The 16896-nt window shown below is 34.8% G+C and overlaps 4 protein-coding genes across 4 annotated transcripts; 2 read left to right on the top strand and 2 right to left on the bottom strand.

Moving 5' to 3' along the window:
• Nucleotides 1-532: 532 nt before the first annotated feature.
• LOC129572914 (high affinity cAMP-specific and IBMX-insensitive 3',5'-cyclic phosphodiesterase 8) lies at nucleotides 533-10125 on the top strand (the record flags this gene model as incomplete). The annotated part of the gene is given in 12 exon segments (XM_055453029.1): nucleotides 533-592; nucleotides 1222-1279; nucleotides 1366-1461; nucleotides 1806-1916; nucleotides 2034-2412; nucleotides 2509-2618; nucleotides 2704-2871; nucleotides 2943-3166; nucleotides 3251-3377; nucleotides 3527-4020; nucleotides 4155-4905; nucleotides 8650-10125. Coding segments are annotated over 11 exon segments (2065 nt in total), but the record flags the coding sequence as incomplete, so codon positions are not given.
• On the top strand, nucleotides 8672-9292 carry LOC129572913 (NEDD4 family-interacting protein 1-like). The gene has a single exon (XM_055453027.1). It carries the CDS (start codon nucleotides 8672-8674, stop codon nucleotides 9290-9292), a length of 621 nt encoding a protein of 206 aa, XP_055309002.1.
• A 2498-nt stretch (nucleotides 10126-12623) lies between the features above and the next one.
• LOC129572912 (toll-like receptor Tollo) lies at nucleotides 12624-13841 on the bottom strand. The gene has a single exon (XM_055453026.1). It carries the CDS (start codon nucleotides 13839-13841, stop codon nucleotides 12624-12626), a length of 1218 nt encoding a protein of 405 aa, XP_055309001.1.
• A 1938-nt stretch (nucleotides 13842-15779) lies between these two features.
• On the bottom strand, nucleotides 15780-16882 carry LOC129572911 (nucleoside diphosphate kinase-like). The gene is made up of 2 exons (XM_055453025.1): nucleotides 16717-16882; nucleotides 15780-16573 (listed from the first exon to the last, which is right to left on the bottom strand). The coding sequence occupies exons 1-2, from the start codon at nucleotides 16867-16869 to the stop codon at nucleotides 16274-16276; spliced, it is 453 nt and encodes a 150-aa protein (XP_055309000.1). The 5' UTR covers nucleotides 16870-16882; the 3' UTR covers nucleotides 15780-16273.
• Between the last annotated feature and the right edge of the window lie 14 nt (nucleotides 16883-16896).

Raw genomic sequence — 16896 nt, 5'->3', positions numbered from 1 at the left:
TTTTTCGTTGCCAATGTGAAATAATGTATGATGACCGTTCACATTGAACGTACATTAAAACAATAATTGAAGAATACAATTTTATCATATAATTTTTTTTTTAAATTATTGTTAACAATATTATAATGATTTATAACAAAAACTTGTGAAACAGACATTTCCAACATCACCCAGTTAACTTTGTCGTCTTCAGAAAATATTACGTCCGTTGAACAAAAAGTATACTATCATTAAATCTACATTCCATGTAGTGCTTACGATAATAATTTGATGTGAAACATCAAATTAATTAAACCCCTTGCATTTACGAGCTTCAAGAACGCAGAGCGGAGCAAAGCGACGATCTGTGGTCTTGTTTTTCTCTCTCTTAACAGCTCGATTTTGTAGCGTGTTGTTTATATACTAAATATAAAAGAAAAGTTCTCGACAGACAGTTTCAGTTTTGACTGAGTGTATCAGTGTTAAAATAAATTACAACCATTAACATATATTTCAATTTTCGTTCTACCATGGTTTATTCCAATTTGTTTAGTGCCATTAAAACTTCAAATGGAGGTCAATACACAACATTAGCCATTTTACTCAAGTCAAAGTAAGTAAAATTGTTTTCCACATCTTAAGAGCATTGAGAGCATGAATAAAACAGTAGTTGTTGGAGCGCATTTGCCTAATTTTTTTTTTTAACTCAGATTTAGATTAATATCGGCTCGAAGCATAGATTCGAGTTCTGGTTTTTTCAAACTATTTATTCATTATTAACATTATTTTTTAATAATAATTAAAGTATATGGTAAGCAGCTCAGGTCGGCGAAAAAAAAAGAGTAGACAATTACTTCAGTTAACTATTTAAATTTGTCACCTCCAAAAGTGTTTCGCTTTTTTGTCTTTTTTTCATCTAATTCAAATGGAATGCGCTCAAGCACACACACACACACACACTCATAAATGCCGTTTCTTGGCATTAATCATTTGTGCGTCTCATGCAGTTTATCATATTCAAATCATGTACAGGACTAAACCTAAATTATCGTACTAGATGCATTGACTGCTGTCAAATGTCAAGCAGTATTTATACACGTGTGTTTGTGTGCATCCGATTTTTGAAATGTAAACAATATTGACATGCTTTTGATGTTTTGGAATTTTTCGTTCATTTCAATCGCATTTTCTTTTCGATTTCCATTTAAATTTTGTTTTTATTGGATTTAATTTGACTTTTAGCACGTTCGAGAAAGATGATGCCTTCATTATGTCCCTATTAGACTCTGGTTACAGTAAGGTGATGTATTGCTTACGTCAAATTCAATTGTACCGAACTATGGCTATTCTATTTACAAATAATATTTTCGTTTATTTCAAATACAGTGTTTAATGGAATCGCAGCTATTGCCCGTGTATATATCGAAACTACGCGAGATTCAGTATGCAGTTAGACAACAGAGCATCATAGCTACTCAGCAGGTGTGACATACGTATTTTGCGAACAAATACACAATTGATTCAGAATGATGGTTGGCATCCTAACGAACTAAAAGTGATAATAGTAGTGCACATTACACAGACACAATATGAATGAATATTCCAACCAACACTGAACATTTGATAATGAAAACTAATGCAAAACACATTGATTCATAGTGAAACTCAACCGTTTGATCGTTCAAGCATATTATTTGATTTCATCGCAATGAATGCCAAAACGATCAAACTGTCTGTATTTATACGGTTGCATTTCAGACACCGTATTTAATTGGCGTGGATGACAAATCTTTAATTTAATGCATTGCTTTTTCATCTGAATTCAGGTTTTATATGCATCATTAAATGCAAATCACGAGCCAATCATTATAACGGACGATGTATTTCGTATCCAGTATGCCAATAAAGCTGCCGAACGATTATTCGATGTCAAAGTGGTAAGTGTTAAATGAACTGAAATACTGTCTACGTATTTGTTATTCTTTTTTTTTCTTTCTCCCTCTCTCTTTTTCTTGCTCTCGCAATTTTAATGTAACCTGACCATTTCAACAAAGGAAGAAATTCTGAGCCGTCCATTGGTTGATGTAACTCATTTAAATGAGACAGAGGTACAGTGCATCAATGTAGCTGCGTCAACATCAGCCGAATTCGATTTAAAATTGTCTGTAAAACGGAAATCGTCGGATGCGCAGAGTGTTAATTGTCATTTTAAGGCTGTTACATGCATTGGACGGAAACCAACACATTTTCTTATCACATTTGGAATGACGCCGAACAATTCAACCGTTACAGATCATATGGCCAATGATGCATCGATCAATCCAGTTCAGTCAACCTCCAGTCTGTCCGCACTACAGCAATCTCAGACAACATCGTCAATGCCAAAACCAAATTCCGAACCTCGTGGCTCACTGCATGGCAGCATCAGACGCGGTGAGTTGATTTTAATTTAAAGTTTTCAAATTTGTTACACAATCTACCACACACACACACACAAGTGCTCTCTCAACAAACAAATGTGCTTGACAGGTTCATATACATCGCTGGGCTTTGATGCGAGATCAATCGCATCGGAAAATATTCGTCGAACAAGTTTGGCCAAACTATCGGCACTGCCACTTGAAGCACCAATAACGAAAGTATAACATTGTCTCTCTTTCATTTCTCTTTTGAACACTACCACTTATAGATGTGTGTGTGTGTATTGTGAATTTTCAATTGAAGGTGGTTTCAATCTTGAGTCAAGTACAAGAGAGCTGTTCACCCGATGAAGCAAAACTCTTAGACAAAGTGATGGAATTTTTGAAACGTGAAGGACTTTATAGCCCCCAAGTAAAAGACATGCGAACCGACGATCCAGTTGCAACCGATTTGATCGGCGCTCTTTTAACGGTAGACAAACAATCGACAATACTTTTGATAGATGATATATTGTGACTATTTTTCTTTCTTTGTTTCTTCAGCAAGGGCCTTCAAACACACTGTCATCCCGACGCTCATCGAACGATTCAGTGGTGCGAACGACGAATCGTCAAGGCTCTGTGCTGCTACCGTTGAAAGGAAAAGGCAATTCCATTGTGAATGATTTGCTTCAAAGTTGTCTAGATTGGAATTTCGATATATTTCGCCTGGAGCAATTGAGTGAGCGACATCCACTAGTTTTTTTGGGCATGGAACTATTTCGCAGGTGGATATATATAATTATACGTTAATTGAAATCTCTGTCAAGCGAATTTGATTGATTTTCGTTTCGTCAAACTCTGTTTCGCAGATTTGAGGTATTTGCAGCATTCAACATTGACGAGAGAACGTGCAAGGCTTGGTTAAGCGTAATCGAGGCTCACTATCATTCAACTAATACATACCACAATAGCACGCATGCGGCTGATGTTATGCAAGTAGGTTAATTAAATGCTGCTTCGGCATCTATTGAACTCTGAAAAAATTCACTTGAATAAAAATCTCTCAACTCACACTCACACACTCTGCTGACACAAACAAACAAACACACACACACACACAAACTAACATATGATCCGAATTTCAGGCGACGGCCGTGTTCCTATGCAAACTCCAACAGAGAGACAGCCAATTAATGGATCGCATCGACGAAGCGACCGCCTTAGTATCAGCTGCTGCACATGACATTGATCACCCGGGCCGTTCATCGGCATTTTTATGCAATTCAAACAGTTCACTTGCGATTCTATACAATGATACCTGCGTACTTGAGTCTCATCATGCCGCTCTTATGTTCCATTTGACGCTGAACGATGACAAAATTAATATCTTTAAAAATTTAGACCGTGAAACGTATAAGCTGGTGCGATCCGTTATTATTGATATGATTTTAGCGACCGAAATGACGCGCCATTTTGAGCATTTGGCCAAATTTGTGAGCGTTTTTGGCACGGAAAACGAACACGAAGTGCACACGGATTCAGACGATAATCATATGTTAATTAGGCGTATGCTAATCAAATGTGCTGATGTCAGCAACCCGGCGCGACCATTCCGATTCTGCGCAGAATGGGCCGAACGGTAAGATCCCCGACCAAGTGCAAGCAAATTGCAAACTTCTTTTGTGCACGTTTATTTTTAGCTCATTTCTAATTTGTCGTTTTTTTCTCCTTCTTCCTTTTGGATATGGTTTTGGTTTTTCGAACCGAATAAAGGATCGCCGAAGAGTACTTCACACAGACGGACGAAGAGAAACGATTTGGCCTACCGATTGTCATGCCAATGTTCGATCGATCGACGTGCAGCATAGCAAAGAGTCAAATTGGTTTCATTGAATTCATCATTCAGGATATGATGAAAGCCTGGGATGGTTTCATTCGAATGCCACAACTAATCACATGCATGGAATATAATTACATCCAATGGAAGCAGCGTGATGTGCAGCCTTCTTGAATGAACCCAACACATACACACAATTATATCTGTTTTCTATTATAGATTTCATGTATTTATTTTGAACATTTTTATTTGGTTGTTTGACGTACAGCCGCAAGGAATTAAACATTCGTCTTTTTTTCTCTCATCTATGGAGCCAAATTATCCATTGCTGTTTCTAATCAAAATCGTTGTGTTCGCTTTTTGTTTATCATGATGCAAGTATCGACTTCGGAATGGTTGAAATACAAATGTGAAAATTCGCATTAATTGACTTAGATGGAAAAAACGAACAGAAATTCCCTTATTCGGCAAAACATTCACATTATTTTGTCGATGATTAACGTGATCTACAACTCATTCAAGACTGTGTATTATACAGTGTATAATTGCATATACGCATTACTATAGTGTATTACTCTATACAGTGATTGATTTTTCATTTATTTCAGATGATGTCTTCTTACAATCTATGTTGGCAAATTCAATACTATCAATTTCAAATTAACACTAATTGGTCATCAAATCTAGGTATTTATTTGATGGATGTTAAAAATATCAAATTGTGTGCGTAGAGAGAGAGAGAGAGAGAGAGAGAGAGAGAGAGAGAGAGAGAGAGAGAGAGAGTGAAAAAGTTGTAACAAAATCCATAGAAAAACTGTAACAATTTCATTTCGTATCTTGTTTTTTGTGCGTCTGCTAGTTCAATGCAATCGAAGCAGGTTTAGAAAACAAATTGAAACCCAATACATGTTTTTACCTCACTCTCCCTTCCCTTCTTAGCATGCTTTGCACTTGCAACAACAACAACAACAAAACAACAACTTCAATTTGATCGACGGAGCAAAAAATTGTTATAATAATTTTCGAAAATTATCCCCAATGCCCAAATGCTGAACATTGTATGTTCACTCTATGCTGAACATTGTATGCGACTCTCTATGCAAACATATATGCAAATATAAATCATACAAGGTCACTTATGATCTCTCTCTCTCTCTCTCTCTCTCTCTCTCACACACACACTCTGCAATAAATATTATTATGCGTGCGTTTGCTAATTGGAAATTAGCAATTAATGGCGCGATTAACATCGACCCATGTGAACAACACTTTAATTGCGGCAATCAGTTTTGTATCTGATTTATTGTTTATTAATTGAAAGATTAATAATAGATAATTTTATGTGGTTTAAAGATTTATTTCTGCTGCTTTGTTTTTGTGCCTGTTTCTTAATGTGTTTAGCCTAAACTGTAAGCACCTTCCAATTATGTACCAAGTTTTTTTTTCTTCTTTGCAAATGCAGAGAGTCATAGATTAGAACCGAAGCCATTAAACTGACGAAATTAAATTTATTAAAAAAACTCCAAGTATCCGAAGTTGCCATAAATTGTGAGGAACACTTGACATGTTTTTCAAATCAAATTTCGTAAGATGTTGGCGAAAAATTCTTTGCACAAATAATTGTTATTGATACATTCAATTTGAATGGAAGTATTGATGCTTTCTGAAGAAATTTACCGCTTATCTTATCATATATTGGCTTTAAAATTCATGCACATGTTTGCACTGAAAATCTTGAGACAAAACTCAAAAAAATGACATCAATGGAATATATTTAAGTCCATTGCCAAGGAAGATGAATATTAGGTTACCTATGCGGCAAACCGAAACTTTTATGGAAAGAAGATTGCAAGAATTTCTATGAAGATTTACTAATTTCATCTGTTTTTTTCAAAACGTATCGAAATTATGTTTTTTCATAGTTGCGCATTGTGACTGCGTTTGAGACTTCAAGTGAGAAATAACTCATTTGAAACGGCATATATGGACAAATAGCAATGCACCCAAGTGTGTATCGAACATAGTCAGCTCAGTGGAACCATAGCTAAAGTTTGGAATTCAAAAAATGAAACGTTTGAAAAAGGAATTTCGTTCATTTGTTGTGCTTTTGCATTCCTACTAGACAATATTCTGAGACAATCGAGACAGGCCAATTTCTCTTTCGCTTTTTCACAGTTGAAAATTATTCGCTTAAAAATGACATCGTCCATAAATATGAATAACATAATAAGAAAACATCACACCATGAAGAGCTGATCAATTGACCAAAATCGATTAGAATGAATGTATGCATTGAAGAAAATCGAAAATGGCAAATAATTTACAATGAATCTAAATCAGTTGAAAGGCGTATTTTTTTTATTCAGAATAAATAAAAATTGTTATAAACCAATATCGAATTAGATCAAAAGAAAATTCGTTATCAAAATTCCCAGAAATATCTCAAGTTTAATGAATATGACAATGAATATTCCTGATACGTTTAAATATAGCTTTTTTAAAATTACGTTTTTAATAAATACTTGATAAATTGCGGCAAATTCATTGAATTGGGATTTGAAACGTAATGTAACCGGTAGCGCCATCCATCGGCGAATGTCTATTCGTCGGCCATCTGCAGTGAAAAGCAAATAACTTTGGCATTGCCATCGAGCACTTATGTTTAGTCGCCAGTAGAAGGAGGAGAGGTACAGTGGAATAGAGTAAAAAACAAGTTTATTTTTTATTTTTAATACAAATTGTGTGATGAGAAGAAAATCACATTGTCAACAAATACGGTTTTCCTACATCGATGCAACCATTTCGTCGAATCAATCCAACTGAAAAGTGATTTTTATCAGTTTTATTTTCTTTCATTCGCATTACATCACACAGTGTTCACGGATTTAATTAGAGAAAGCTGATTTTTTTTTCTTTTCGTTCGACAATCTATCGATATTTAGTAATTATTTACGTTTACCAGTGTGTTTGTGCGTTTGCGTATATATTTTTTCCCCGTTAAAATTCCACTTCAATAAACTTTGCTAAACACGAATAATTGATGAATAGAAAACGCTGTCGATGTGCTGACACACAACAATCGCCTGCATACATTTTTATTTGATTTGACTTGGCAAAATTCTAGTCAAAATCGCAGAACGTTCGATATTTAATTTTGTTTGAGCAATTGATACAATCAAGCAATTGGTGAGTTTCAATAGACAAAATTTCAAATTGAAATTAGTTGAAAAAATGTTCCGGCTACGAATAGAAGAAGAAGAAGAAAAAAATTTATTCGGAACCAAAACCCCATAGCAAATTGAAACTGAAACGAGAGAGAATGAATGAGAATGAAAGAGATACAGAGACGGACGGACGAATGGACGGACGGGAAACGGAGCATTGATTTTAAAGTGCGTCACAGATTTGTAGTAAAGTCACGGAATCGCATCGAATTCTCCGTCGACAAAATGTTTGATAATTCATCATTCATTCAAAGTATTTTATTTGTGGCTTTGCATTTTTCAAATGCGATTATATTTATTGCCACACAACAACAAGAACCACCACCACCACCACAACACAGTGGCAAATACGATTTCCTTTGTGTGTTCAGCTCACAACTCTTTCTCTATTTTTGTCGTCGTCGTAGTCGTTGCATGCAATGCCAACAGTGATCCCGCGCCGATGATTATTATACCACAAAGTACACGATAACGAATGAAAAAAAAACACAACCATTTAATTGCGGCTACCTGTTTAATGTATCATGACAGTTGTGTATGCATTTTTCGATTAATTTCAATGTATAAATCATTTTTTAATTTCGTTTCACTAATTGAAGGCCATGTCATGGTGGCATATACCGAGCTGGTGATTGACGAAAAGGAAGAAAAAAACAACTAGCATACAAACAAAGATATACGCACGTATATTGTACAATTGTACATCATGTTTACTTCATATATACACACACACGATATCCAAGTGGAGGAAAAGAGTATATTTTGCGCAATCGTCAAGCATGTGAAATGTTGTTGTTGGACTACGTCAAAATATTAAAGCGACTGGGGACCATTACCAATACAGTCCATTGCAATGGGATTGAAATGAGACACATACGAAAGAATACGGTTCAGTTCTGAACTCTGTGAACACAATAAAATAAAAAAAATCTAAATATCAGTCAACAACAATGGGTTCCATTTTTTACGGCGAAAATTCGCTAAAGTAAACATGAACAATGGCACACAAAAAAGCGATGTGTGTAGCGAACCATTGTTAGTGTGAAATGAGATTTCGCAGGTGTTTTATTCATTGCCATAAATAAAATATCAATTTCAATTTCATAAACAATTTGTTTGCAACAATTCAAGCGATTGAGGTGACTAATTTTCGTTTCGTTCTTTTTTTCTTCTTCTTTCTTTGTCGTTTGTTCTGTTTCTCTTGCAGATAAATAAATTTTAGTCCAAACATGGCACCACAACCAGACAACATACCGCCGCCGAAGGCCGATTTCACAGCACCACCACCATATGAGGCAGGTGATTATACATCGACTGCTCCGCCACCAATTGAGCCCAGTAAATTACCCACATACGAAGAGGTGCAATTGGAGAAAAGTCTCCATGGGGAACCGATCCAACCGCAAATATTGCCACCATCGATATGTGCACAACCGCATCACACCGCAAACACGGGCAATGTCACATTTATTGCCATTGCCGATACCACGGATCCAGAAAATATCACATCCGACAACAGTTTATTGGGAACAGATATAATTTTTGTGACCGCATTTCTCATTGCATTCCTATTCAATTGGATTGGATTCTTAATGTTGACATGCTTCTGTCACACAATTGCTGCGCGATACGGTGCTCTCTCCGGATTCGGTTTGTCTCTAGCCAAGTGGACGCTCATTGTCAAACACAACACCGATTTGGCATCGCATGAAAACTCTTGGCTATGGTGGCTTATAATGGCGTTCGGATTTTTGATTTGTGTTCGAGCCTTAGTACAATATGTGAGCATTAAGCGAACATGGCGTCTACTATCGGCATCGGCACAAGAACGATTGCTATTCTTCTACTGAAACCGATCCATCTTGTGCATTTAATGTAAGAATTATTCTGTGTATGGGAAACAAAAACAAAACAAAAAACATCAAAATCGAAAAGAGAATAGAAATGAAAAGTTTATTCAGAACTAATGATCTGAAGGCTACTCTTTGAAGGAAAACTACTTGTAAAACCTTAATCTCGAATGTGTCATTCTTTATTTACTAAGAAGTGTTGATCCATTGAACTTTATTTGAAGATACAATTTACACACCAATTACGTTCACACGAGTTTTTGTCAAAGGCGAAACGGACTGAATATTACGGCTGCTACAGTTGCTTGTGTGTCGTACAGCGGATAAATGATAGATAATATGTGAAATTTATATTTTCTTCGTCTTTGCAATTGGAATATTATTTTTTTTTCTTGGTCAATTGACGTGATTGCCCCGAATTCTACTGGTTAGAAAGCAACGAAATCCAATGTACACATAAACACAGCAGCACACCATTTTATTCAGCCATTTTCGCTTTATTTTTCTTGTTTGTTTGACTGCAGTGAGATGAGCCGAATTTAGTTCACAATATATTCTTATTGCAGTATTTTTTTTTAGAAATTTCCACAATCTCTCCTTTTATGACTATTATTCCCTTTTTGAAAAATGAATTATATTTTTTTCTTTGGTTTTTATCTAATGATATGTGCTATACGTCAGAACACACATGTATTTATTGAGTCATTTGAACTGTATTAAAATATCAAAATATGTGGTTATAATTTAGGCTGATGATATAAATGTTTTAGTGGTAAGGCAAAAAAAAAAAGAATTTTAATATAAAAATTAACAAAAGAGTAAACCTACGTAAATTGCGTTCGTGTTCAATTATTTTTGTGTTTTGTTCAAGAGAAAGTGGACTTTCTTCCACAAATTTTATTAAGTTTTGCATCAAGATCATACATTTCGATGAGCGGCTGGTAATGGTGAGCTTGAAAAAAATCGAATCCGTCAAATTAATTGGAATATGTACCTAACTTTTCGAGTCGATGTACAAAAAAAAATTCTTATCTAGTTTTCGATTTCATTTCTGTTTTAGATATTTTATTTAGAAATAATATTGACTTTTGAATGGTTTTTTTATGGTTGTTTTTCTACGCTAATCATAATATTGAGGTGGATAATCGATTTTACCTACGTGCTATTCTACAATTAAATTATGTTATGGATTGGTACATGTGTGTGTGTGTTGTCGCATGGGAATTTTGTAGTGAATGTCAATTAGTTGATTATAATACAAATAGAAAAAATGTATGAAGCAATATGGACGGTAAACCATTGCTGTTATATATTTAGGTGCATTCGTTTCTTTGAAATTCATTTTAAATTCTTTCAATTTTGCCGGTTGAAGGTTTGAAATTGGCTGCAATCAAGCTAACAATTGGTTGTTACTCTCGAATTGAGAGCTTCAATACGCAATTGAACTTTTATCAGCAATTCCTGACGACGTGCATAGCAAAAACATTGGAACCAAGGAAGGCTTATATAGGATGGTTCCAATTTCAATGCAGCATATATGTTCAATGTTCATAGAGAACAAACACTTCTTTGTTTACACAACATCGAAGAGTCACAGAAGAAGGCACAATCAGATGTGTTGTTCAATACACCCTCCTGTAATCTACAACCCCCTTGTCGTCATGCAAAATATCCGGAAAACAAATGGAACATGGTTCTTTCGAAGACATCCTTTAGTTACACACTAAATGTGAATAATACAACAATAAACAATGTTTATTTGAAGATTTTTCGTTGGTGCATCTCTGAACGAAAACGTAAACATGGAAATAAGAAATATGAATTTTCATCTGAGATAAGAAGATTACTGGTATATAGACGATGTATATTTTACTCGTTTAGATGGTTTTGATCATCTTCGTTATTTTTTCCCGCCCGTCATTTTGGTTCTATCTCCTTTTGTGATGATGTATTTTTTCTATGATTTCCAGGTAATTACCGAATGAAATAAATAATTATTTTCATCTTAGAGAATCACAAATCCAAATATTATTATGTTGTCATTTTCTTCGCAGCGAGGAAATTTTGATGAGCTCTCGGCTAGCATAAGCTACATTTGCAAGGGGGAAAGTCTAGATTTGTATAATTCAAACAATGCAATCTAGTACAAAAATAATCCCAAATAATCCTTCAGGAATTCTCAATAATGCTATTCATAATATCAATAAATAATAGCGAACTATGGTCAAGTAATTAATGCTTGCGTGCATTTGAATGCCTTGAAAACAAAGTGGGTCGATAGTAGATATGAATTGGTGAGACCTAGGAGAACACAAGTTTGTCAAACGTCGTAGCAATGAAGAGAAGTATATTTTACTGCAGCTAACAATGGTTGAAAGAATGTATGTTCATTTTTGGTGGGTCGTCCCGATTTTTCACGGTTACCGCGTAACTGATAAGAGATAACAACTAGTTTTCTTTGAAAAAGTTAGATCCTCTATAACATTGCTGAAGACAGTTATATCTTATCTCTTATCAATTGGGCGCAAATCAAAAACATCGGCCTATGGCATGTTTTTTTTATCATCCTTCGCGTTTTCTGCGAAACTCATTGGAGATGAGTGGGAACTGTCTGAAGCAAAGTTGCGGAAGGCCTCGAGCACTATGAATTTGCTGAAGACGCCAAGTCGTTATCTCTTATCAGTTCAGCGAAAAACGCAATTGGATACTTGTGTTGCATCGCAATAATGACCAATTGATTTCGGTTTGGTAACTTTTGTCTAATTTCATCAAAAAAGAAACAAAAAAAAATAGTTCATTCAACTTGCTTATTAAACATTTTGTCGAGATAGCTTATTATTTCCGTCCACATTTTTTGATTTAATTAAAATCTAAGTTCATTCTCAAAATATTTGACTGATTTGAAGTTCTTCGATTAAAGTTCAGTTTTTTTAATACTTGATTATTTTGCATTTTTGAAAGAGAGGTAAATCTTAAGCCAAAAACTGCGTAGAAAATAAGAAGTTGAATAAAGTTTCAGTATTCAGACGACAATAAAGACAATCAGACGTTTCATTTCATTTGAATACCCAACATCAAGATTTTCGGAATCATAATACAATTTTCCATAAAATACATGAACGTACTGTTGTTTTTTTCTGAAAATTCTTATAAATTTCCTGGGCAAAATCTGAATAAAAGCTGAACGCTATGAAAACGGTGCGGAAACTAATTTTATTCAACTATCAAGATAAAATAAAACTAAATTCACAATAAATGCAATAGATAGTCAAAAAATAATAATTTGATCGCAGTATAATTAAAAATTATCAATAGCACAATAACAAACATTCTATGGATTCTCTATAACATCATCATGCATTGGATGGCAATTCCCTTCATATTTTTGTTCCCATGGATCACCGAACATCATTAAATGTGGCCACTCTTCATTGAGTTGTGCAATAAATTTCGCTAAATACTCGCATGTAAATTGATTTTTCGAGATATTCAAAGAGCGCAGCATTGGAAAATGTGATTTCGTGAGGTTATCCACTTCTTTGAGATCATTTTCATTCAAGTAGAGCGTATGCAATCGGTTCGATACTGACGTAAAGTTCAAACTTTTCACTTTATTTTTTGAAATGTCAAGTTTCGTTAGGTGTTTGAGTACTGCAATGCCAGCGTCTGTCAGATGTGTATTGCTCATGTTAAGGTCTTTCAATCCCATTTTGATGTTATCAAATGTTTGTGCATGTAATTTACCCAGAAAATTTCCCACCAAATCCAGTTTCAATAACGATGGTCCAAGCACTTTTACCACTTCTGAGATGTTTCGAACTTTACAGTGGCCAACATTCAAAATTTGCAATTGCTTCAAAGCCATTGATGTCGATGTAAAATTAGCATTTTCCAAATTATTACGAGATATGTCTAATTCATTAAGTTCGAACGGTTCAAATGGCTTTAAATCATCAAATGAAACGCTCGAATTCTTCAATATCAGTCTTTTCATGTCTTTGAATCGTTCGAACGTGGTTGCATTCAATTTTCCCACAAAATTGCCGCTTAAATTCAAATCAACCGTTTTTGATGTCAAATGTTTCAGGATTTCGGGTACATTTTCCAATTGATTGTCGGAAATATCCAAATTTATGGGGTATTCATAGTTGTCCAAAACATTGAGATTGTCAATTTTCGTCAAATTATTGCCGGGCAGCTGAATAATGCTGAGATTTTTATGATTCTTCATCACATTCAAGTCGAATTTCTTCAATTGGGTTCCCTTTAACGATAAATGGGTTAAATTGGTGAATCGTTCAAGTAGATCGGTATCAAATGTTTCCTCAAAATTCCCCGTTAGCTCCAAGACTTGCAGCGATGATGTCAAACAATGGCACATTTCTGTTGGATTTTCAATTTGATTGCTAACGGCTTGAAAGTTTAGAATATTTTCAAAACTTCCGTCATTGCAATGTAATTCGAATCGTCCGTCGCTCGTCTCCAGAACACCTTCTTTTTCACCGGTCCGTATAACATGGATTTTTTCAGCGTCATAATTCCAAAACATAAATTTTGTGATATTTTGCCATGAAATGTGCACTGACACTCCCCTCTGCAGCAACGGTGTAAGTCGATAGTCGAATTCTTTGATTTCATTCTTCTCCAGTCGCAACGTTTTCAACTTGTTATTAGTGGGGAATTTGTAGAACAGTATGTAATTATTCAAAGCTTTTAACCGTAGGTTTATCAATTTTGGATACAAATATTTTGTGCAAAATAGATTCATATATTTCTGTTTGATTTTATTAAACGTTTAAGTTTTGGACGAAGACCGAAGAGTACGGAAGCGAAATCGGAGAAATATCGATGAATTGCTGCACTTTGTCATCAAATCTTTGTATAAAAATTTATCCAAAAACATTCATAGCACAGATATGTCAATCAGAAGTATTACAATAATACTCGTGAGCTTCATTTCAAAGATCGCAAAACATGACGCTGACTTGACTCCGTTTCTCAAACTGAACGAATTGGTTTTTACTTCTGTTTTAAATGGTACCGGCGGTGGCTCACTGTATTATATGGTCAATGCTCACTGCTCAGTGAAGCGATTTTGATAAGCTCTTGCTTTCGTTCATTTCAATGCATTTTTCCTAGTATGTTGCAATGTGCCAAAAACGCTTAATAAAACTATTTTCAATGTTTCATACTCTTTTGCTTGTGAATTTCAGAGAACTCGAATATGATAAACAAGTTAAAAGTATTGAGGCGTGTGTTAATGACCACATTAAGAGTTTTTTTTATTATCGAATATCAAATGAACGCATTAGAATACTGGTGAACGGAGAAATGTATTTGTTTTAAAACTACCGCATGAAAGTGTGCTATGATTTTTTCTTAATTCTCCTTTTTTCCTGACACTCTTTGATTTCTATTTGAATGCATGAAACGTTTTGGTTCCTTTCGTCTTGTGACTCCTTTTTAAAAACACATTTTATGTGGATTTTTTATTGAATTTTGTTCCACCTATTGGAACTAATGAAATCTTGCACTTGACGAATGTTTCACGTATTTAAATATTTCGTGGCTAATGTAAGTTTCCTATGTCGGCTATGATATTGCACAAAGACCTAGGCAAATAGTGTTTGGAATCATTCCAAAGTTTGGAACCAAACGATCAATTTGAAGTTTTCCCGCCCACACATCACTGAGTAGCGGTAAATTAGTCGTTTTTGTCCCCAATAAACTTTTTAAATGTTAAACGTGGAAAGGTGGACCATAACAAATGTAGAAGAAATAAAGACGATTTCTCAAGGTATTATATTCTGGAAGATAATGTCGAGTATTATCTATGAATGATAACAGTTTGGATAAATATTTGGTGCGTGATATTTTTTGAGGTCAAAATTTCGAAAATGGTACGATGGGGCTATTCGGATCAAAATTGTGGGGGCTATTCGGATCAGAACTTTTTACACAATTTCATGCTGTATATCAAATTTTCATTATTTTATTACGCATTTCATGTATTTTTAATGTAATATTGATCAGGTAATTGTGATATTGGTTGATTTTGAGGCTTATTCCTCAAATATTCCATGAATTTTCTGTATTTTTCGTCCATTCTGTTGAAATTTGTATAATTTCTTCGTGAACTATTTATTATTTTCTATTTTATTTAGTTCATCACGTTTTATTTCAACATAATTGGCATTTGTGAGCATTAACAACATTTCGCCGCTTCTGTTTACATTTTCCGATGCTATTTCATACATTTTAGTATAATTTCATTCAATTCAGTTGGACACATCAACAACATTCCCAAATTTTGAAAACTTAAGTAAACAGGTTCTAATTAAACTGTTGAAATACCAGAAAAAGGACTCTAATTACACGAAATACTGATTCAGAGAGTTTCTATACTAAAAATGCGACCAAATGGGGGTGATCCGAATAGCCCCCACCTATGATCTGATTTGCCCCCACATGTACCGAATAGCCCCCATGTCAGTAAGTCCAAACGTAGGCCCATATCTCACTACCAGGACACCCAACACAAAAAGTTTATCTATGTAAAAGATAGCTTATGAGAATAGCTTCCCAACGATATATAAAATGTGGCAACTCGTGGTCATTTTCAAGACGATATGGGTGATTTCCAAAAAGTGATCCGAATAGCCCCCCTCTCCCCTACATACAGCTTTTTTTTATATATATAGATTGATATTTCATATGATTAAAATGCAATTTTCGATTGAAAATCAGAATATTAGTTTAACTTAAACTGATTCAAAAAGAAGCGTTCCATTTAAACGCCGTACTTTTTTTTCTATTTGTTAAAATTCCATTCACTGTAGAAATCGCCGATTTGAGTTCGAATGCACGTTACAAATCAAAGCCATTTAGTACAATCCATACAAAATCGTTTATAAAACTGTTTAGGCATTAAATTTAAATAAAAAACGGTGTATTTGAATGAAGTTGGGTCGGTATTTGTGTTTAGTATGGTATTTCATTTGGTTGGAACCATATGTTGATTTCCCTTTTGGCAGCATCAATTGAGTCCGACCCATGGATAACATTGTTCTGAAGGTTGACACTAAAATCACCGCGAATAGTGCCAGCCAATGCTAAAGTTGGATCGTGCACGCCCAACATGTTTCGGATGATTTTGATAGAATTTGGACCTTCCCAAACCATTGGAATCAGTGGATGCGATGTCATGTAGTCCATTAATTTTTCAAAGAATGCTCTGTCTTGGTGTTCAATATAATGTTCCTCTGCCATTTCTCTAGTTGCCTAAAAAATGAATATGGAAAAAGTGGAATTTGTTCGAGTAGATTTCATTAGAAGCCGGGAAAGCGTAAAGTATTTTCGCAACAATTGTCTTGAACACATGTTTGAAAAATTTTTTGTGCTTCTACCATGAAAATTCGACTTACCAAAAATAACTTCATCGCAACCAATTTGAGGCCTTTGTTCTCAAAACGTTCGATAATTTTTCCAACTAGTTTTCGCTGCACTGCGTCTGGTTTGATCAATACCAGAGATCGTTCGAAGACATTTGATTCTGAATTGGGCGCATATTGAGTCATATGACAAGCATTCTTTTGGGTATTCAT

Source organism: Sitodiplosis mosellana, unplaced genomic scaffold, assembly GCF_009176505.1.
Source record: "Sitodiplosis mosellana isolate CC-2019 unplaced genomic scaffold, AAFC_SMos_1.0 Smas_scaffold_5720, whole genome shotgun sequence".
Classification (NCBI taxonomy): domain Eukaryota; kingdom Metazoa; phylum Arthropoda; class Insecta; order Diptera; family Cecidomyiidae; genus Sitodiplosis; species Sitodiplosis mosellana.
Note: the sequence above shows the minus strand (reverse complement) of the source record. Positions and strands in the feature narration are given on the sequence as shown.

Coding starts and splice junctions, on each gene's coding strand:
- LOC129572913 (XM_055453027.1), top strand. CDS start 8,672: ATGGCACCACAACCAGACAACATACCGCCGCCGAAGGCCGATTTCACA.
- LOC129572912 (XM_055453026.1), bottom strand. CDS start 13,841: ATGTTTTGGAATTATGACGCTGAAAAAATCCATGTTATACGGACCGGT.
- LOC129572911 (XM_055453025.1), bottom strand. CDS start 16,869: ATGACTCAATATGCGCCCAATTCAGAATCAAATGTCTTCGAACGATCT. Junction 16,574..16,716: donor TTGCGATGAAGTTATTTTTG/GTAAGTCGAATT, acceptor TTCATTTTTTAG/GCAACTAGAGAAATGGCAGA.